The 24,200-nt window shown below is 41.2% G+C and overlaps 1 protein-coding gene across 1 annotated transcript in view; it reads right to left on the bottom strand.

The window, feature by feature from the left end:
* RTTN (rotatin) overlaps positions 1-24,200 on the bottom strand; it is a 1,186,344-nt gene that overhangs the window by 607,235 nt on the left and 554,909 nt on the right. The window contains exon 25 of the mRNA XM_053714873.1: positions 9,639-9,827. Within this exon, the coding sequence (XP_053570848.1) occupies positions 9,639-9,827 (189 nt within the window). The remainder of the gene's footprint in view (positions 1-9,638; positions 9,828-24,200) is intronic.

Genomic DNA, 24,200 nt, shown 5'->3' with positions numbered 1-24,200 from the left:
CCAAGTTTTAAGCCATAAAGCTCTTCTAGCTAAAATAGCTAGAGACATATACCTGACATCAACCCTAATGATATCAAAGATGGCATCACAAATAAAATTATTAGCATGTTGAAGAAGATTAACAATGCTATGAGAATTATGATCTGTTACTTGTTGCGCTAAAGCTTCCAACCAAAAAGTTGAAGCTGCAGCAACATCCGCTAAAGATATAGCAGGTCTAAGAAGATTACCTGAACATAAGTAAGCTTTTCTTAGAAAGGATTCAATTTTCCTATCTAAAGGATCCTTAAAGGAAGTACTATCTGCCGTAGGAATAGTAGTACGTTTAGCAAGAGTAGAGATAGCCCCAACCTTAGGGATTTTGTCCCAAAACTCTAATCTGTCAGATGGCACAGGATATAATTGCTTAAAACGTTTAGAAGGAGTAAAGGAATTACCCAAATTATTCCATTCCCTGGAAATTAATTCAGAAATAGCATCAGGGACAGGAAAAACTTCTGGAATAACTACAGGAGATTTAAAAACCTTATTTAAACGTTTAGATTTAGTATCAAGAGGACTAGATTCCTCTATTTCTAATGCAATTAAGACTTCTTTAAGTAAAGAACGAATAAATTCCATTTTGAATAAATATGAAGATTTATCAGCATCAACCTCTGAAACAGAATCCTCTGAACCAGAGGAATCATTATCAGAATCAGAATGATGATGTTCATTTAAAAATTCATCTGAAAAATGAGAAGTTTTAAAAGACCTTTTACGTTTACTAGAAGGAGGAATAACAGACATAGCCTTCTTAATGGATTTAGAAACAAAATCTCTTATGTTAACAGGAACACCCTGAATATTAGATGTTGATGGAACAGCAACAGGTAATGGAACATTACTAAAGGAAATATCTGCATTAACAAGTTTGTCATGACATTCATTACAAACAACAGCCGGAGGAACAGATACCACAAGTTTACAACAAATACACTTAACTTTGGTAGATCCAGCATCAGGCAGCAATTTTCCAGAAGTAGCTTCTGATTCAGGGTCAATCTGAGACATCTTGCAATATGTAATAGAAAAAACAACATATAAAGCAAAATTGATCAAATTCCTTAAATGACAGTTTCAGGAATGGGAAAAAAATGACGCAACTTCCGGTGACAAGTATGACGCCGGAAATACAAAGAAAATTTTTTGCGCCAAAAAAGTCTGCGCCAAGAATGACGCAATAAAATTAAGCATTTTCAGCCCCCGCGAGTCTAACAGCCCACAGGGAAAAAAGTCAAATTTTAAGGTAAGAAAAAAATTGATTATTCAAATGCATTATCCCAAATAATGAAACGGACTGTCTGAAATAAGGAATATTGAACATCCTGAATCAAGGCAAATAAAATGTTTAAACACAAATATTTAGAACTTTATATAAAAGTGCCCAACCATAGCTTAGAGTGTCACAAAAATAAGACTTACTTACCCCAGGACACTCATCTACATATAGTAGAAAGCCAAACCAGTACTGAAACGAGAATCAGTAGAGGTAATGGTATATATAAGAGTATATCGTCGATCTGAAAAGGGAGGTAAGAGATGAATCTCTACGACCGATAACAGAGAACCTATGAAATAGACCCCGTAGAAGGAGATCATTGAATTCAAATAGGCAATACTCTCTTCACATCCCTCTGACATTCACTGCACGCTGAGAGGAAAACCGGGCTCCAACCTGCTGCGGAGCGCATATCAACGTAGAATCTAGCACAAACTTACTTCACCACCTCCACGGGAGGCAAAGTTTGTAAAACTGATTTGTGGGTGTGGTGAGGGGTGTATTTTTAGGCATTTTGAGGTTTGGGAAACTTTGCCCCTCCTGGTAGGAATGTATATCCCATACGTCACTAGCTCATGGACTCTTGCTAATTACATGAAAGAAAAACTAATTCACAATCTGTATCTCCTTGGTATAGACTCAAAAATTGTGAACTGGGTGGAATGCTGGCTTAAGGACAGAAAACAAAGTGTCTTAGTAAATGGAGTTCATTCAGCAGAGGGGGCTGTTACTAGTGGTGTTCCTCAGGCGTCAGTTCTGGAGCCTGTTTTGTTTAACATATTTATCTGTGATATCAGCAAAGGGCTACAAGGGAAAGTATGTCTGTTTGCAGATGATACAAAAATTTGTAACAGAGTGGATGTTTCAGGGGGTGTAGACAAAAAGAGAAGAGTTATATACAACAATTGGAGGATTGGACAAACGACTGGGATCTAAAGTTTAACACAGCAAAGTTTAAAATAATGTATTTGGGAAGAAAAATCTAAATTAATTACAAACTCAATGACACTTTACTGACTGTTACAGATGAGGAACAGGACTTGGGAATTATTATTTCAGATGATTTAAAACTTAGTAAACAATGTAGTAATGCAGCGAGTAAGGCTAGCAGGATGCTTGGATGTATTGATAGAGGTATTTGCAGCAGAAATAGTAAGGTTCTTATGCCACTTTATAGATCATAACTTAGGCCTCATCTTGAGTATTGTGTGCAGTTCTGGAGGCCATACCTTCAGAAGGATATTAACAAACTTGAATCTGTGCAAAGGGGGGCTACCAAAATGGTACATGGTCTAAAACATAAAACTTACCAGGATAGGCTCAATTCCCTAAATATGTATAGCTTAGAGCAGAGAAGGGAAGGGAAAGAGGTGATACAATAGCAACTTTCAAGTATGTTAAAGGGCTTAGTAAAACTGAGGCTGTGGGTATTTTACATAAAAACAAAATTTATGCTTACCTGATAAATTTCTTTCTTTTGCGATGTACCGAGTCCACGGATTCAACCTAACTTGTGGGATATTGTCCTTTCTGACAGGAAGTAGCAAAGAGAGCACCACAGCAGAGCTGTCTATATAGCTCCCCCCTTAACTCCACCCCCCAGTCATTTGACCGAAGGCCAAGGAAGAAAAGGAGAAACTATAAGGTGCAGAGGTGACTGAAGTTTACATAAAAAATACTATCTGTCTTGAATAGACAGGGCGGGCCGTGGACTCGGTACATTGCAAAAGAAAGAAATTTATCATCAGGTAAGCATAAATGTTGTTTTCTTTTGCATGATGTACCGAGTCCACGGATTCATCCTAACTTGTGGGATACCAATACCAAAGCTTTAGGACACGGATGAAGGGAGGGACAAGACAGGAACCTAAATGGAAGGCACCACTGCTTGCAAAACCTTTCTCCCAAAAATAGCCTCCGAAGAAGCAAAAGTATCAAATTTATAAAATTTTAAAAGGCATGAAGCGACGACCAAGTCGCAGCCTTACAAATCTGTTCAACAGAAGCATCATTTTTAAAAGCCCATGTGGAAGCTACCGCTCTAGTAGAATGAGCTGTAATCCTTTCAGGAGGCTGCTGTCCAGCAGTCTCATAAGCCAAACGGATGATGCTTTTCAGCCAAAAGGAAAGAGAAGTCGCCGTAGCCTTTTGACCCCTACGCTCTCCAGAATAGACAACAAAGAAGATGTTTGACGAAAATCTTTGGTTGCCTGCAAATAAAATTTCAAAGCACGAACCACGTCCAAGTTGTGCAACAGACGTTCCTTCTTACAAGAAGGATTAGGACACAGAGAAGGAACAACAATTTATTGATTGATATTCCTGTTAGTAACAACCTTAGGTAGGAACCCAGGCTTGGTACGCAAAACCACCTTATCAGCATGGAACACAAGATAAGGAGAGTCACATTGTAATGCAGATAGTATAGAAACTCTTTGAGCTGAAGAGATAGCAACTAGGAACAAAACTTTCCAAGATAAAAGCTTAATATCTATGGAATGCATGGGTTCAAACGGAACCCCCTGAAGAACTAAATTTAGACTCCATGGCGGAGCAATAGGTTTAAACACAGGCTTAATTCTAACTAAAGCCTGACAAAAAGCCTGAATGTCTGGAACATCTGCCAGAAGCTTGTGCAACAAAATAGACAGAGCAGATATCTGTCCCTTTAGGGAACTAGCTGATAATCCTTTCTCCAATCCCTCTTGGAGAAAAGACAAAATCCTAGGAATCCTGATTTTACTCCAGGAGAAGCCTTTGGATTCGCACCAAAAAAGATATTTACGCCATATCTCATGATAAATTTTCCTGGTAACAGGCTTTCGAGCCTGAATCATGGTATTTATGACTGACTCAGAGAAACCCCGCTTTGATAGAATCAAGCGTTTAATCTCCAAGCAGTCAGTTGCAGAAAAATTAGATTTGGATGCTTGAATGGACCTTGAATCAGAAGGTCCTGTCTCAATGGCAGAGACCATGGTGGAAGGGATGACATGTCCACCAGGTCTGCATACCAAGTCCTGCGTGGCCACGCAGGTGCTATCAAAATCACTGATGCTCTCTCCTGTTTGATTCTGGCAATCAGGCGTGGAAGGAGAGGGAAAGGTGGAAACACATAAGCCAGGTTTAACGACCAGGGTACTGCTAGAGCATCTATCAGTACAGCCTGAGGATCCCTTGACCTGGAGCCATAACGAGGAAGTTTGGCGTTCGGACGAGACGCCATCAGATCCAACTCTGGTGTTCCCCATAGCCGAATCAGCTGAGCAAACACCTCCGGAGGGAGTTCCCACTCCCCCGGATGAAAAGTCTGACGACTTAGAAAATCTGCCTCCCAGTTCTCTACACCTGGGATATAGATCGCTGACAGATGACAAGAGTGAGCCTCAGCCCATTGGATTATCCTTGAGACATCTATCATCGCTAAGGAACTCTTTGTTCCGCCCTGATGATTGATATATGCTACAGTCGTGATGTTGTCCGACTGAAACCTGATGAATCTGGCTGAAGCCAGCTGAGGCCATGCCTGGAGAGCATTGAATATCGCTCTTAATTCCAGAATATTTATCGGTAGGAGAGCCTACAACAGAGTCCACAAAACCTGAGCATTCAGGGAATTCCAGACTGCACTCCAGCCCAGAAGACTGGCGTCTGTCATCACTATAACCCATTCTGGCCTGCGGAAACATATTCCCTGGGACAGATGATCCTGTGACAACCACCAAAGAAGAGAGTCTCTGGTCTCTTGATCCAGATTTATCTGAGGAGATAAATCCACATAATCTCCATTCCACTGATTGAGCATGCATAGTTGCAGTGGTCTGAGATGCAAGCGAGCAAACGGAACTATGTCCATTGCCGCTACCATTAGTCCGATTACCTCCATACACTGAGCCACTGACGGCTGAGGAATTGAATGAAGAGCTCGGCAGGTGGACAAAATCTTTGACTTCCTGACCTCCGTCAGAAATATTTTCATGTCCACCGAGTCTATCAGAGTCCCTAGAAATGAAACTCTTGTGAGGGGGGAAAGAGAACTCTTATTTACGTTCATTTTCCACCCGTGAGACCTTAGAAAGGCCAACACTAAGTCCGTGTGAGACTTGGCTAGTTGGAAGGACGACACTTGAATTAGAATGTCGTCTAGATAAGGCGCCACTGCTATGCCCCGTGGCCTTAGAACCGCCAGAAAGGACCCTAGCACCTTTGTGAAGATTTGTGGCGCTGTGGCCAACCCGAAAGGAGGAGCCACAAACTGATAATGCTTGTCCAGAAAGGCGAACCTGAAGAACTGGTGGTGATCTTTGTGGATAGGAATGTGCAGATACGCATCCTTTAAGTCCAAGGTGGTCATATATTGACCCTCCTGGATCAATGGTAAGATAGTCCGAATGGTCTCCATCTTGTAAAGATGGAACTCTTAGGAATTGGTTTAGGATCTTGAGATCCAGAATCGGTCTGAAGGTTCCCTCCTTTTTGGGAACTATAAACAGATTGGAGTAAAACCCCTGCCCCTGTTCTGCTTTTGGAACTGGGCAGATCACTCCCATGGTAAAAAGGTCTTCTACACAGCGTAAGAACGCCTCTCTTTTTGAGAAAGATGGAACCTCCCCCTTGGAGGGGAATCCTTGAAATCTAGAAGGTATCCATGGGTTACAATTTCTACTGCCCAGGAATCCTGAACGTCTCTTGCCCAGGCCTGAGCAAATAGAGAGAGTCTGCCCCCTACTAGATCCGGTCCCGGATCGGGGGATACCCCTTCATGCTGACTTAGTGGCAGCAGCAGGCTTTTTGGCCTGTTTACCCTTGTTCCAAGCCTGATTAGGTCTCCAGGTTGGATTGGTTTGAGCAAAGTTCCCCTCTTGCTTTGCAGCAGGGGAAGAGGTAGAGGGGACCACTCTTGAAGTTTCGAAAGGAACAAAAATTATTTTGTTTGGTTCTTGTCTTATTTGACTTATCCTGAGGAAGGGTATGACCCTTCCCTCCAGTAATGTCTGAAATGATCTCTTTCAATGCAGGCCCAAATAGGGTCTTACCTTTGAAAGGGATGGACAAAAGCTTATATTTACATGACACATCAGCTGACAAGGACTTAAGCTCTACGCGCTAAAATGGCAAAACCTGAATTCTTAGCCGCTAATTTAGCAAGATGAAAAGCGGTGTCTGTAATAAAAGAATTAGCCAACTTAACAGCCTTAATTCTGTCCAAAATATCATCTAGTGGGGTCTTCATCTGGAGAGCCTCTTCTAGAGCCTCAAACCAAAAGGCAGCTGCAGTGGTTACAGGAACAATGCACGCTATAGGTTGAAGAAGAAAACCTTGATGAACAAAAATTTTCTTTAGGAGACCCTCTAATTTTTAATCCATAGGATCAATTAAAGCACAACTGTCTTCAATAGGTATAGTTGTACGCTTAGCCAGGGTAGAAATAGCTCCCTCCACCTTAGGGACCGTCTGCCATGAGTCCTTTATGGTGTCAGAAATGGGAAACATTTTCTTAAAAACAGGAGGGGGAGAGAACAGAATACCTGGTTTATCCCACTCCTTAGTAACAATGTCCGAAATCCTCTTAGGGACCGGAAACACATCAGTGTAAACAGGAACCTCTAAATATTTGTCCATTTTACACAATTTCTCTGGAACTACAATAGGGTCACAATCATCCAGAGTAGCTAAAACCTCCCTGAGCAATAAGTGGAGGTGCTCTACCTTAAATTTAAATGCCGTCATATCTGAATCTGTCTGAGAGAACATCTTTCCTGAATCAGAAATCTCTCCCTCAGACAGCAAATCCATCATTCCTACCTCAGAACATTGTGAGGGAATATCGGATACGGCAACTAAAGCGTCAGAAGGCTCAGCATTTGTTCTTAAACCAGAGCTACTGTGCTTCCCTTGCAACCCTGGCAGTTTAGATAAAAACTCTGTGAGGGTAGTATTCATAACTGAAGCCATATGTTGCAAGATGAAAGAATTAGACGCACTAGAAGTACTCAGCGTCGCTTGTGCGGGCGTTACTGGTTGTGACACTTGGGGAGAACTAGATGGCAAAACCTGATTTCCTTCTGTCTGAGAATCATCTAATGCCAAACTTTTATAAGTCAAAATATGCTGTTTGCAATTTATAGACATATCAGTACAAGTGGGACACATTCTAAGAGGGGGTTCCACAATGGCTTCTAAACAAATTGAACAATGAGTTTCCTCAGTGTCAGACATGTTTAACAGACTAGTAATAAAGCAAGTAAGCTTGGAAAACACTTTATTTAATGAAAAAAACACAATTTGCAAGAACGGTACTATGCCTTTAAGAGAAAAAAAGGCATACACCAACTGCAAAACAGGTTAAAATTGCTTCAATTTTTCTGAAATTTTAACAGTGTACCTACAAAGCTTTAGAAGGATTGCACCACAAGTTAATAAGCAATAAACCCCCCAAATGAAAAAAAACGGATTGAAATATGTCTAAAACCGGTTAAAACCCCTGTTAGCACCATGCCACAGCTCTGCTGTGGCCCTACCTGCCCTTAGGAAGCGATAATATGGGGTTTAAAGCCTCAATTAGTCCCTCAGAAGACTCTCAGGACCTCAGGAGAAGTTGTTTGCTGCTTGTAAATGTAGGCCCCGCCCACCTCACTCGATGTTGCTGGGGCCTACACAAAACTAACAAACCCTGCCTGAAAGCCATGTGGGTTATAAACAACCCCAAAGAACCCTCAAGCAAATGTCCCATAAAACAGAAAACGTTACTCCCAGACACAAAAACGTTTGTCCCAAATTCACATAACAAACTGAGTGCCCACAAAAAATTAACCCTTTATGCAAGCTAGTAAAACCTTCTGATAACACTAGGATTACTGTTTACCCTTCCCCTAATGGGGATACTGTCAGCCTTTCTGAGTTAACACAGTCTCTGCAGAAAATATGACTGAACATACCTCATTGCCGTATACCAAGAAACCGTTCCTCACACTGAAGTTTTCCTGTACTCTTCAGCTCATGTGGGAACAGCAGTGGACCTTAGTTACAAATGCTAAGATCATCATCCTCCAGGCAGAAATCTTCATCTATGTCCTGCCTGAGAGTAAATAGTACAACACCGGTACCATTTAAAAATAACAAACCCTTGATTGAAGATTAAATAAAACTAACAGTTTAACACTTCTTCTCTTTACTCTTCCTGCTTAGAGCCAGCAAAGGAGAATGACTGGGGGGTGGAGTTAAGGGGGGAGCTATATAGACAGCTCTGCTGTGGTGCTCTCTTTGCTACTTCCTGTCAGGAAGGACAATATCCCACAAGTTAGTATGAATCCGTGGACTCGGTACATCATGCAAAAGAAATGGAAAATTCAAGAACAAGAGGTCATGATCTAAAGCTGAAGGGTAGTAGATTCAGGAGTAATTTGAGGAAGCACTTCTTTACAGAAAGAGTGATTGATTTATGGAATAAACCTCCTCAAGAGGTAGTAATGACAAAGACTGTCAGGGACTTTAAAAATACCTGGGACAAGCATAAGGCTATCCTACAAACTAAATAAATTTATACTGTTAGGTAATATCGGGCAGACTTGCTGGGCCTATTGCTCTTATCTGCCGTCAATATCTATGTTTCTATGTTTCCCAATTCCCAGCACTTTCCATTTGACCCAGCCTTACAAACTTCTATTCAAAGAACATTTTCGCTTTTCCTAATCATTGTAAAGTTTTTTTTTTACCACATTTCTTAAAACAAAAACTTTAAACTCCCTAAACTTAGGGCCTGGTTTTCTAAAACTCTGGCTTGGAGAGATTCTATATGATGCCTCATCCGGCCCCTCATGGATTGTTATAAAGGTCATTTTTACCTCAGGAAGTTGTGCATCTAATTAAGGGCAGTTAACTAATATTTATGTGAATGAGAGACACTTCACACTATTGTGCTCAGTAAAATAAGCTGATTATTTCTCTCCATGCCAGTGAGTTTTTGAGAATTGTTTGATCTTTATATTTCATTAATTCTCCTCCACAACCAAAACAGATTTCTTTATCATAGTAGGCTACAGCATAAATGGAAGATATTCAGCAGCTCCTATCATTTACCCAAATCAATTCCTTGATTATTCTTTTTCTCAAACACTTCTACTTTAATCTTATTTAATGCACACTTATTTTTTGAAGAGTAAGTTAGGCAACTACAAATCATAAATCAATTCACCATTTAATTGCTTTCTACATTGTAAAGGCTCTCTCTTGGGACCTACTGCACATATTCTTACATAATGTGGCACCTGATATAAGCCTTTCTAATGCAGTAAAATGAATAGAACTTTCACTTACCTTTCAGTTTCCTGTTTTTGGTTTGAAGTTTGAAATAAGATGTTCTCAATCCCTTGGTGCCAGGAGAGATTCCAAGCCAATTTAAGCATATCTGACACTGGTTTTAAGGCTAAGTACTCAGAGGACAAAGAAACGGTTGTGTACGGACTAACAGCATGATGAGCAGGGACTATGAAAGGAATGTGAAATCTGGAAGGGAAAAAAATAAATATGTTTTTCCCCACTTAACGATAAATTCAAAATACATTTTAGCCAAATAAGATAAAACATATATATTAAACAAACAGCCTATAATTTGTCATGCAATCATTATAATATGCAATCAATATGTATTTTGACAAATTAGTTCATTGTCAGGTGTACACTTTAAAAAAGGCATTTTTTGCATTTAGGCAGGGTTATTTATTTATAATTTAAGTGTGTGTGTTTTATTGTTTATGATATAAATACATTTCTGTAGCTAGGAAACAGAAGAATTATTTAATACTCCCTTAAATGTTGTGTGTGCTTTAAGGATTATTCAAAAAAACTTTTAACCTAAGATTGACATAATTATGACTGATATAACAAGGTAAGGAATGTCATATATAATTTGCAAGTATTTACATCAATAATTGGTTAAAATTTCAGGAATTAAAGGAATCATAACACATTTTATACAGTCTCTCCATTTTGAGGGATTACAAGAAAGTGGACAAATCAACAATCTAAAACAAACCAGTGATATTAAATACTTGATTGCCAGATGCAAGGAAATGCATTCTTTTTTTTCTCTCACAAATGATTTTTTGGTGTCACCAATAGTTCAATTAAAAAAAAAATCACACACACACACCTACAAATATAAATATATTTATGACAAACCCTGACACTCATTCCTGCTGGTGTGGGTGTGACATTAAACTCAAATTGTATTTGTCTTTCAAAATCCTTTTTTATTCCAGTTACATTTATTTTAAAGGGGCATTATGCTCATAAATGTTCTCTTCTGCAGAGAGAAAATATTTCAACATGTATTTACTATTGCTTCCCCCCCCCCCATGTTCTTCTGGATAAACCAACTTTATTTTATATTGGAGTTCTTACTATCAGCAAGTGAGTCCCAGTTCTCAGTTGTACACAGTCATGCACTTCCAGATAGTTTCAATAACTACATTTAAACAGCTTTTACTTAAAGTGAAGGTAAAGTTACCTTGATGACAATCTCAAATATTATTCTTTGTTCAAAATTAATATGAGTTTCATTGATGATTTTTTAAAAAATGTATTGTAAATAAAGTAATTGCCGTTTTAACTCAGTTTTTGCCAGTCCCGCTCGATCACGTGTTTAGATCATCCAATTAAAAATCTGGCCTTTAGCCGGCCGGCCGTCCACATCATCTGCCTATTTGATGTTCTGCACATGCTCTATAATTTATTTCTGCATCTCTGAATCCGCTCGCACTCCCGTTTTGCACATGCGTACTTGTTTTAGTTCTGAATTCCCATATTACGCAATAAAAGTCTTACGGCCGTCTCTAATACGGACAGGTGCAACACTTTACTCCTGAAACTTATTTGGAAGTAAGTACCGCTGTCACATAAAATTGCAAATCGAAATATGTTTATTTTTTAATCTAATAGCTTCTTTACATATTTATTAACAAATAGAACAAATAATGATTAAGTTACTTCTAAAAATGAATGGTTATTATTAACAAATTGTATCAATTAGTTAAATTACAATTGATAACAATTAACATTTTGGTTTAGCAACTACATATTATTCTGATTATTTGGATGGAAAGACTTATTTATTTTTAATAATTATATAATACTTTCATATCTGAATATATTCAATGAATTATATAAATTAGATTTTAATTATTTATTTCATATATAACAATCTATTAGACAGTGAAATCGCCGATTTGCGCATGCGCATTTCAACGGATCATTGTGAACGCGCTTCTGAGATACGTATAGAGCAGGTGGGACCACTCTATACGTCACAGCATAGAAAATCAGGAAGTAGAGGTTGGGAGGAGTTATCATGGAAACGATAGGGAAAACAAATTCTGCTTACCAGATAATTAACTTTCCTTCTGTATGAGGAGAATCCATGGCTTCTATTCCTTACTTGTGAGAAATACAGAAACTGGCCACCAGGAGGAGGCAAAGACACCCCAGCCAAAGGCTTAAATACCTCCCCCACTTCCCTCATCCCCCAGTCATTCTGCCGAGGGAACAAGGAACAGTATAATAAATATCAGGGTATAAATACAGCCAGAAGAACAAAACCAAATTTAAGTCTGCCCCACAGAGAATTTGGATGGGGGCCGTGGACTCTCCTCATACAGAAGGAAAGGAAATTATCTGGTAAGCATAATTTATGTTTTCCTTCTTAATATGAGTAGAGTTCACAGCTTCATTCCTTACTTGTGGGAAACAAATACCCAAGTTCTAGAGGACACAGAATGAAAAATGGGCGGCTAAAAAGAGAGGCGGACCCTGTGCTGAGGGCACCACAGCCTGCAAAACCCTTTCTCCCAAAAAAGCTGCTTCTGCTGAAGCAAAAAAGTCAAATATGTAAAATCTGGAAAAAGAATGTAAGGAAGACCAGGTAGTCGCCCTACAATCTGATCCATAGAGGCCTCATTCTCAAAAGACCCAAGAGAAAACACAGTTCTAGTTGAATGACCCTTAATCCTCTGAGGAGGCTAGTGTCCCAATGACTCATAAGCTAAACGAATAATGCTCCTCAACCAGAAAAACAAAGAAGTGGACAAGGCTTCCTGCCCCTTATGCTTCACAGAATAGGCACAAACAAGGAAAAAGCCTGAAGAATCACCCTTGTAGCCTGAAGATAGAACTTCAAGGCCTGAACCACATCCAAGTTATGAAATAACCGCTCCTTCAAAGAGAAGGATTAGGACACAAGGAAGGAACCACAATTTCCTGATTGATGTTGCGATCTGAAACAACCATAGTAAGAAAAGCTAACCCAGTACGAAGAACAGCCTTAGCCGCATAAAATACTAGGTAAGGAAACTCACAATACAAGGCAGCCATCTCAGAAACTCTGTGCACCAAAGCAATAGTCCGTAAAAAAAGAACCTTTCAAGACAGAAAATCTTAATGTCAACACCATGCATAAGCCCAAACGGAGCCTTCCACAAAATTTAGAACAAGATGTAAACTCCAAAGAGGAGCACTAGATCTAAACACAGGCCTGATATAGTCAAAGCCTGAACCAAAGACTGGACATCTGGAAGCTCTGTGAGCCTCTCTAACAGTACAACAGATAGGACCAAAAACTGTCCCCTAAGGGGGCCAACAGAAAAGGCCATTCTCCAGAGCATCCTGGAGAAAGGAAAGGATCCTGGAAAACCTGGCCTTATGCCAGGGTATTCCCCGCTCTTCATACCAGAAGAATTAGGTCCTGCACCCCTTATGATAGATGCAACAATACACAGGCTTATGAGCTAAAATGAGAGTATCAACCATCCTTTCAGAAAAACCTCTCATGGCTAAGACTAAGCATTCAATTCCACGCACTCAGCTTTAGAGAATCCAGATTGTGACGAACATAAGGACCCTGCTCTAGTAGATCCCTGTAAGAAGGTCCATGGAGGTGAAGCCCCTAAACTGCAATACACCTCGTAGATATAAATGGAGTAAACCGTCTCACTGATGCCTGTTCCTGCTAGGATCGAACCATCCACAACAAAGAGTGACATGTCTGAAAGAGAAGGTTAAAGGGACAGTCTACACCAGAATTGGTATTGTTTTAAAAGATACATAATCCCTTGTTTACCCATTTCCCTAGTTTTGCATAACCAACACAGTTATATTTATATATGTTTTACCTCTGTGATTATCTTGTATCTAAGCCTCTGCAGACTGTCCCTTTATTTCAGTTCTTTTGACAGACTTCCAGTTTAGCCAATCAGTGATGGCTCCCAGGTAACTTCACATGCACAGTGTTATCTATATGAAAAACATGAACTAACACCCTCTATTGGTGAAAAACCTGTTAAAATGCATTCTTAAGAGGCGGCCTTCAAGGTCTAAGAAATTAGCATATGAACCTCCTAGGTTAAGCTTTCAACTAAGAATACAAAGAGAACAAAGCAAAATTGGTGATAAAAGTAAATTGGAAAATTGTTTAAAATTACATGCCCTATCTGAATCATGAAAGTTTTTTTGGACTAGACTGTCCCTTTAAAAATAAACCTCTAAGGAATGCTAGATGTCTAGCATATTTTGGATGAAAAGGCCAGAGCCCCACCTGGGTTTAAACTCACCTTCTGCTACAGAAGCAGTGAAGCTAACACTGACGCCTTGAAATCTTGATCGTCCTTCCTATCAGATACAAACATTTGAGCAGGGAATGATTTTAGGGGACATCTGATCCTGAAGAGTACGCTCATAGAGAGGGTCGCTGGCAATGAGCCGAAGTGGGCCTCCGCCCACCATCAAACACGAGACCCCCCGATTAGCAGGAGGAACTCTCCTTCTCCAAAAGAAGATCTTCCCACTGAGAGGTCCCAAGTGGTATGAACCCAGAATACCAAATCCTCCAAGCAGAATGCTCGCTGAGGAACCAAAGAAATAATTGGAAGGAAACTCCCAACCCACGGACCTTCCTAGGACACACTCTCCCCACGGACAAGGAAGCGACAAAGTCACAACCGCCCCGGAAGAGCTTAAGAGAAAAAATTCTCAGAACAGGGAGATCTGAATGGAACACTAGGATTGATTTCCCCAACCGGTATTCCATGTAAGTCTGTTAAGACAGATTCACCAACACCATGCCGAAGTCTCGGTCTCAGCTGTGTATGTCACTTCTCCACCCCGTGTCAACAAAAACCAAAAGGGAGACAGGAGAGCATAACCCGATGGGTAAATTTCACAAGATCTCAGGAAAAATTCCTGTCCATAAGACAAAACAGCATCCAAGATCCACCCTGGTGTCTACATCAGCAACTCCGGTCTAGATCCAACTCTGAGGATCAAAAAGACATGAGAAAATCCTTAAGGTCTATTAGCAGGCGAAGGTAAGAAACCCAGAAAAGCAGAGACCCAGAAACTACTGTAAAATCTGGAAGCAGGATACTGCCACCTTAACCCTCAAATCCCAAGAAGGAAACCTAGGATCAGAAAGAGGTTTACTGTAAGATACGGTTCCTAAGAACCGGATTTGCTCAAAAAGGATGAAACAGGATAGACATCCTTTTTCTTAACAAAGGAAGGGAGACTTCCGGTGGGCGGTATTACTGGATGGAAGCAAGTAACAAGAGCTCCGCACATGCAAGCATCAACAGTGACTTTTTATCTGCTATACAGCAACCATCCAGTTACCCACATTGTCTGTCTTGCTGGGGGACCCTGTTCTGGTCATCGTCAGCCGACTCTTTGATTGTGAAGGGCGCACCATCTGCCCTAGCCCCCAGTCGTAGTACCCGCAACTCGGGATTCCAAGTGGACCGCCATATTGGCGTAGTAAAACAATTGCCTCTGACCTCTACTCCATAGAACAGACATTGAAGGAGCGGAAAAGTAAAAGGCCATTTGGCATAAGTGGCGTGTCCTCAAGCGCCACACTGTACATAGTATTCCTTCCTGATGGCGGCAGAAGACGATGTTACCGCACAGTTACTCAAAACTTTCCTGCCCATGTTTGATCGCTTATCCTCCAGCCTCAAAACTCTGCAAGAAGCAATTCAAATACCTGGAGGGGTCTACCCCGGGGAACTTGACTGTGTAAATGAGCAAATTTGCTTCTCAGTGCGAGACCCGCAGCACTCACCCGCTACAAATCTACAGGATTCAGTTACAACTGACGATCTAGCAATCCCTTTCTCAGACCTGGCTGAGGGATCTCTGTCTTGCCATGCGGAACATGCTCCGCACTTATTATACTCACCCACTGTGGCTACTACGGAATTGGAGGGGTTCAGTGGAGCATGTGGATTAGACACCCCGGTGGAGGACCAAACTTGAAGCATTGAGAGACAGGGCATGGAACCATTGCCTATACCTGAGCTGCTGCGGGACTCGGCCTTTGCACATGTTGGGAACCTGGCTCCCAGAATTGAGGACGGTCCTTCAGATACCCTGCAAACCTCAGGTCTTGGCCCGCAGCGGCCCCTTATTGAAATATCACTCGGGCTCTATGCACGTGCAGGAGAAGCGGCTATGTTTTCTACTTGGTGCTTACAGGTGACGGGTACATTGCCTCTCCTATGCTGTTCTGCACATCAAGCAAGCTGGCTGTCTGACTGTGGCCCCTTGGGAGTACCTGAATTCAATCGCAGAACAAAAGGCATCGGCTGATGACCCCCCCCAGACTAATTCACGCATCAGGGTACTGCTCCCCTTTGGCTACGGGACTACACTGATATGGGGGAAGAACTGCCGCCACTTTTGCATTAACCTACCTACAGATGTCTCGGCAGGTTTTATTACAGCGGGGAGGAATGTGTGAATGGTACATTGTATGGTCGATGCAGTGTGTTGGCCTGATTAGCTATTTAAACATTTTGTTTTATTCTATTATTTTATTTAGCCTTATCCAAGCCGGACCATTTTATTTAAATATTTCCGCAACAGGTATCTTCACTACCGCTACTCAACTGGAGTATATGGGGGAGGAGCTCCACGAGCGCTAAAATGCTTTATAGCCATGATTTTATTTTGTTTTTTTCAGCTCTGATAGCTGACCGCTTTTGAGTTTACTATGTAGTCTTCATAATGTTCACTGTTGAAGCGGTTGCTCTAGTTTTAATCCCTGGCTTACAAAAAGCTTTTCCACGATAATGCATATTATAAGGTATACATGACGCCCTATAACTGTCTCCATATGCTAAACGTTTGCTACAGCCATATAATCGCTATTTTATTTTATTTATGATAGAACTAATCAAAAACTAACTTACAAACCCCTGCATAGAATATATTAACTGCTACATGATATTGGAAACGTCTGACCACCTGCTGTCTCACACTGACTTCCTCTATAACCATACCAACAGTATTCAGGAATGGCTACCAGAACTGCCCATCACTATATCTATGTATATATAGCAATCTCTTAAATTTACATGTTCTGTTTATTTGTCTGTTCGCTTTATGTTTTACCACTTTTTGCTAGCTTGATATAGGTTTAGTTTAATCAAGTTTAAAATTAGAGAGCTTAGGGGGCTAATGGGGGAAAATTGTGGGTAATATAATTATGAAACTAGCCAATACTGCTCATATGAAATACATGTCTTATATTCTCATTTGTTATGCACCACATGCTTTTATTGCAATATTTGTTGTAAACTTAGACCCTATACAATTTTTGAATTACTCTTACATAATTGTTTACTCATCATACACCTAATCTCTACAGCAGCCACTTTGTTACTGACAATAATAGAGTAACCTGGGGGCATGTACCTGGCCAATTCCTGCACAGACTCCATGGTAATCACCTCTACACCACATGTACTACCATCAACCCTGAATTCAGGCTCTACTCAAAATGAGTTGGTTATTAATTAATATCTTTGCAAATAATTTATATATGTAAGCACTTCTAGGAGTGCAGGATTGGCCCATCTGGGTGTCTTTTCTGGTTGCTACTGTACGGGCTACACTGTGTCCCAAGTCGACAATGTGCTTTTCCCTCGTTTCACAGGGCGCTCTATATACCCATGGTCTTAGTGGGGGAGGGTAGGGGTTAAGTTGTGTTGTATTTTAGTTTAGTTTATTGCTGTTTTAGTTTAAATGTGGTAAGTTTTAAAGTAAAAATCCCAACGATGTATGCAATTATCCCGCAAAAGGTAACCATTGAATCGGTAATTGGAAGTTGAAATCTCTGCATCAGCACAATTCTGGTCCTATCCACCCTTTTGCACATAATACAAGGCTCCGCCCTGCGTGGCGCAAATATGTGAAATATGTTTGTTTGTATGCATTGTTGGATATAAATAAAATATTAAACAAAGGAAGGGAGAACCTTACATTCTCCAACGAAAGGCAGAACTAATAAGCTCTGCTTAAAAATCATAGAACCCAATCAGGACGGGAAGACCTTCCCCCTATTAGAACATGCACCAAACAGTGGAGGGAAATATTCCCACAGTGAGACAGATACCGGGACAATTACTACAAAGGTCACTTGAAAAAACTTCCCTTTCTCCGACAAGACAATTGTCCAGAAAAGAAGCCTAGTACCGGCCTCTAGGATCCCTAGATCCATATGATCCAGCATCAAGCACCCATACCAGATATACCTAACCAGGTTCAGCCTGTTAACTAGGATAGATGGGCCTGCTGTACCTGGACCGTAAATCTAGAAAAAAAACTCCTCTTGTATAGAAAGGAGCAGACCCAACTAGTATCCACAACAGGTCCTGCCTGTCATCTAGGATACAATGTATCTGCTGGAACACTCAAAGGCTAAAACGAAACTTCTTAAGTTCCAGCAAAGCTAGAACAACTGAATAATCAAATTACAGAAATTAAGCTCTGCGGCTTAAATTTTTTCTCTAAATCATCGGGGGAACTATCACCCCGAACAGAAATCTATAAGCTTCCACCGGAAGTCTCCCAACAATTTTGACCATCAAAGTCGATAGTACCGAAAATCCCATGTAACAAAACGTCTTTCTAAGAAGAGTTTCTATAACAACCTAGAGCTCTAAAAAACAGAAACCTATCCGGATGGAATAGCAAATTAAAAGAAAACAGGCAAGCTCCCTGAAAAAGGAGTATGCAAACAGGTCCGGCCTGTCATACAATTCCTCATAGACCTCTGAATTGGGATTCTAAATAAACAATAAAACAAAAAGTAAAACAAGACGACAAGGAATAGGATCCCGTCTTCCCCTTGTCTGTTATCAGATTTAGAGTACTGAGATTCAATTGACGGATCAGTACTGGGAACCTCTAACATCACCAAAACCTCTCTCAGAAGTAAACGCAGGTGTGCCAATCTAAATCTAAATGCTAAGCCCTCCGCAGTCGGAGGACCCAAGTCTGCAGACTCCGACCCTGGAGGTTCTCCCTCTGAAGCCTCAGAGGGAACCGCATCCCCAGAGGACTGATCGGACACAATCATTATTTTACACAAATGTCCTTGTGCAGGAAAGCCTGGATTACCCCTTCGCTTACGCGTAGCAAGAATAGGTAACATCACTAAGGCCGTAGAGATGGCCATGCGGAACTGCGTAGTAACCTCTGGTGGAAACAAACCCCTTACAGGCGAAGGAGGATCAGAACTCGGGAAAACTACATATGTAGGAACAGAATCTAGGGAACACACCTTTTTGAAAGAAGAATCCTCAGAGGCGGATGGCTCAGTGGTCTCTAACATCTCAACATTGGTTGATAAGAACACCCTATTGCGGCATACAGAACATAATTGAGAGAGCTGGATTACCCAGGCCCCCTCAAAATATACACAGGTATCAAATTCTGTATCGGAGTGATCCCCCTCTAAAATATCAGAATCCTCCATAACTCGTCTATATCAAATTATAGAAAAGGAAAAAACAACTGGCACCTTATACCCCCAATGGCTGGGGCACTCACCACCTCCTATGGCCCAGACAGACAGAGAAGATGCTCCTATCCGCAGACACCCTGTCAGGAATCGGAAGCCGGGTAAAAAACATGACCACTCCCGGTCACATGGTGCTCATGCAGGACCTGGTCCTGATAAGGAAAAAGCGCCATCTTAATATAAAGAAACTGTGCAGCTCTCAAGATGAAAATAACCTGTACGTTCCGTATCAGCCTAAGAGCCCAAACATTCTTACACAAAAGCAGTCAAAATCACATAACAAATATGATTATAAAACCCCTCAGGAGATAGTAACCCTTGATTCCATAAAGATAAAGGAGACCCTGTCTTCTATTGTTAACATGTGTGTGAAATAATAAAACGATCTTCATGGAATCTATGCCGTGGAACAGTGACACGGTCCTTCAAGTTTGAAAGATTGTAGCAGCGCTTCTGACATGGACTTGAGTGAACAAAAGCAGGCATCAAAACTCGTCAACGCTGATTGCTTAAGGAGCTGTTAATAGGAGTCTGGATGGATTTGCAGAAAGACTCTCCCTGCATCTCCAAACTCTAACTTTCATCAATGCTCTCACTGAGAGGCTGACAAGACTACTTAGAAACTCCAGTCCCAACTTGAAGGGCAGATACCCTTCCTAAGGAACTACTCCGAAATCTTCTGACACTTCTCTGCCAAACTCCTGTGACAAAAGGCAAAGAATGAATGGGGGATGAGGGAAGTGGGGGAGGTATTTAAGCCTTTGGCTGGGGTGTCTTTGCCTCCATCTGTATTTCCCACAATTAAGGAATGAAGCCGTGGACTCTCCTTATATTAAGGAAAACAGAATTTATGCTTACCTGATAAATTACTTTCTCTTACGGTGTATCCAGTCCACGGATTCATCCTTACTTGTGGGATATTCTCAATCCCTACAGGAAGTGGCAAAGAGAGCACACAGCAGAGCTGTCCATATAGCTCCCCTCAGGCTCCGCCCCCCCAGTCATTCGACCGACGGTTAGGAGAAAAAGGAGAAACTATAGGGTGCAGTGGTGACTGTAGTTTTACAAAAATAAATTTGAACCTGACTTAATTGCCAGGGCGGGCCATGGACTGGATACACCGTAAGAGAAAGTAATTTATCAGGTAAGCATAAATTCTGTTTTCTCTTACATGGTGTATCCAGTCCACAGATTCATCCTTACTTGTGGGATACCAATACCAAAGCTTTAGGACAAGGATGAAGGGAGGTAACAAGTCAGGTAACCTAAATGGAAGGCACCACTGCTTGCAAAACCTCTCTCCCAAAAATAGCCTCCGAAGAAGCAAAAGTATCGAATTTGTAAAATTTGGCAAATGTATGCAGTGAAGACCAAGTCGCTGCCTTACAAATCTGTTCAACAGAAGCCTCATTCTTGAAAGCCCATGTGGAAGCCACAGCTCTAGTGGAATGAGCTGTAACTCGTTCAGGAGGCTGCTGTCCAGCAGTCTCATTAGCCAATCGGATTATGCCTTTCAGCCAGAAGGAAAGAGAGGTAGCAGTCGCTTTCTGTCCTCTCCTCTTACCAGAATAGACAACAAACAAGGATGATGTTTGTCTGAAATCTTTAGTTGCCTTTAAATAGAATTTTAAAGCACGAACCACATCAAGATTGTGTAACAGTCGGTCCTTCTTAGAAACTGGATTAGGACACAGAGAAGGAACAATGATTTCCTGGTTAATATTCTTATTAGAAACCACTTTTGGAAGGAAACCAGGTTTGGTACGCAAAACAACCTTATCTGCATGGAACACCAGATAGGGTGAATTACACTGCAAAGCAGACAATTCAGAAACTCTTCGAGCAGAAGAAATAGCTACCAAAAACAAAACTTTCCAAGATAATAACTTAATATCTATGGAATGCAAAGGTTCAAACGGAACCCCTTGAAGAACTGAAAGAACTAAATTTAGACTCCATGGAGGAGCCACAGGTCTGTAGACAGGCTTGATTCTAACTAGGGCCTGTGCAAACGCCTGAACGTCTGGTACAGCTGCCAGACGCTTGTGTAACAGGATAGACAGAGCAGATATCTGTCCCTTTAAGGAACTAGCTGACAAACCTTTCTAAATTTTCCTGGTGACAGGCTTTCTGGCCTGGATCAGAGTATCTATAACCGATTCAGAGAACCCACGCTTAGCTAGAATTAAGCGTTCAATCTCCAAGCAGTCAGTTGCAGAGAAAGATTTGGATGCTTGAATGGACCTTGAATTAGAAGATCCTGCTTCGATGGCAGTTTCCATGGTGGAACCAATGCCAGGTTGCTTTGGGCTGTGAAGCGTTACCCTCCTGCTTTGCGGCAGCAGAGGTTGAAGCAGGTCCGCTCCTGAAGTTGCGAAAGGAGCGAAAATTAGCCTTGTTTTTGGCCTTAAACGGTCTATCCTGCTGGAGGGCATGGTCCTTCCCCCCAGTGATATCCACAATAATTTCTTTCAACTCGGGACCAAAAAGGGTCTTCCCCTTGAAAGGAATGTTTAGTAACTTTGTTTTGGACGACACGTCAGCCGACCATGATTTGAGCCAAAGAGCTCTTCGCGCCATAATGGCAAAACCTGAATTTTTCGCAGCTAACTTAGCTAATTGGAAAGCGGCATCAGTGATAAAAGAATTAGCCAGCTTTAGAGCATGAATTCTATCCATGACTTCGTAATATGAAGTCTCCCTCTGGAGCGACTCCTCCAGCGCCTCAAACCAAAAAGCCGCTGCAGTAGTTACAGGAATAATGCAGGCAATTGGCTGAAGAAGGAAACCTTGCTGAACAAACATTTTCTTCAGCAAACCTTCCAATTTTTTATCCATAGGGTCTTTAAAAGCACAACTGTCTTCTATTGGTATAGTTGTACGCTTAGCAAGTGTTGAAACTGCTCCCTCTACCTTAGGGCCGTCTGCCACGCGTCCCGCCTGGGGTCATTCATGGGGAACATTTTCTTAAAGATAGGGGGGGGGGACAAAAGGTACACCTGGTCTCTCCCACTCCCTAGTCACAATATCCGCCACCCTCTTCGGGATCGGAAACGCATCAGTGTATACAGGGACCTCTAAAAAGCTGTCCATTTTACACAATTTTTCTGGGACCACCATGGGGTCACAATCATCCAGCGTAGCTAAAACCTCCTTAAGCAGGACGTGGAGGTGTTCCAGCTTAAATTTAAACGCTAAGGAATCTGACTCTGCCCGCTGAGAAACTTTTCCTGTGTCAGAAATTTCTCCCTCGGACAGACCGTCCCTCACTGCCACCTCAGAGTGTTGTGAGGGTACTACAGATAAATCATCCAAAGCTTCTGATTGCTCATCCTCTGTTCTTAAAACTGAGCTATCACGCTTCTTTGGAAAAACTAGCAGTTTGGATAGAAAGACCGCAAGGGAATTATCCATGACTGCTGCTAATTGTTGTAATGTAATCGGGGCCAATGCGCTAGAGGTACTAGGCAACGCTTGCGCGGGCGTAACTGGTGTTGACACATGGGGAGAGGAAGGAAAATAAGCCTCCCTGGAGTCCTCCTGCAATCTCTGGACTCTACACGTGAAGCTGCATGAAGCTGTCTTGCAAAAGAACTGCGCAACTGAGGCACGAAAATTAGGCCCCCTCCCTCTTCACTCCAGAGTTGTGGGGCCTTCCTAAGCCAAATTAGGTGTCTAAAAATATGCCAGGCGTATTAAAACCCCAAAAAGTGTTCCAAACATAAAAACACTTGTGCAAATATGAGATTATAGTAATAAAATAATCGACTTTTCCCATAACAGTGTCCACCAGTATTTAAGCCCTTTAACTAAGCCATCCTTCTATACTGAGTCTCAGAATATGGCTTACCTTCCCACATGGGGATTTCTGTCAGTCTTCTAGCATTACCAAGTCTTATTAGAAAAAAAGTGACTGAGCATACCTTAAGCAGTTAAGCCTGCAAACTGTTCCCCCCAACTGAAGTTCTCCGGTACTCAACAGTCCTGTGTGGGAACAGCAATGGATTTTAGTTACAACATGCTAAAATCTTTTTCCTCTCAGCAGAAATCTTCATCACTTTCTGCCTCAGAGTAAATAGTACAAACCGGCACTATTTTAAAATAACAAACTCTTGATTGAAGAAATAAAAACTACAAATCTAACACCACATACTCTTTACCCTCCAGTGGAGATGCTACTTGTTAGAGCGGCAAAGAGAATGACTGGGGGGGTGGAGCCTGAGGGGAGCTATATGGACAGCTCTGCTGTGTGCTCTCTTTGCCACTTCCTGTAGGGATTGAGAATATCCCACAAGTAAGGATGAATCCGTGGACTGGATACACCATGTAAGAGAAATATATATATATATATATATATATATATTCGCAACATTTAAAAAAAAATATAAAATTATAAAATAAAATTAGCAATTAGCTTATTGTATTATTAAAGAATGCATTGATGTGTTCTAATTGACAAAACTTTACCTTCACTTTAACTTTTGTTCATACAAAACAAATATTTCTTTCTATCATTTTTAATTGCTGTCCATTCCATCTATTTATCTATATTTCTTTCATATAGGTGGTGAGAGTCCATGATCCATTACTCATCGGAATTACCTTTCCTGACCAATAGAAGGAGGCAAAGATTACCAAACCTATAAAACCAAGTTAACGTGGTGCTTCGACCCAGTTATGGGTGTTGCGACCCTTGGTTTGAAAAACTATGCACTATGTAACTAGGTTTATCATATTCATTCACTTTAAAAATAAGTGTTATTGTTCTTTGGGTATTTAGGACTCTAAGGTGTCTGATAACAAGTCTGTTAAGTGCTTGAATTTAATTTTGGTACCCTCTGCTAAGTCTCCAGAGGTTTTCCATGTGCCTGGTGCTGTCTCTGTGAAAATGGCTAAGGATTGGTCTAAGCCTGGCAGCCCTTTTCATCCTTCTGCTGGATTTAGGAAAATGTATCCTTTGCCAGCATCTAATGTTGACCTCTGGGAAACAGTAAAGGTAATCGGGCAGTTTGTACTTTGGCTAAGCG

The sequence above is a fragment of the Bombina bombina genome, chromosome 5, assembly GCF_027579735.1.
Source record: "Bombina bombina isolate aBomBom1 chromosome 5, aBomBom1.pri, whole genome shotgun sequence".
NCBI lineage: Eukaryota > Metazoa > Chordata > Amphibia > Anura > Bombinatoridae > Bombina > Bombina bombina.
The sequence above is the reverse complement of the archived record's forward strand: the minus strand, read 5'-3'. Positions and strand labels throughout refer to the sequence as shown.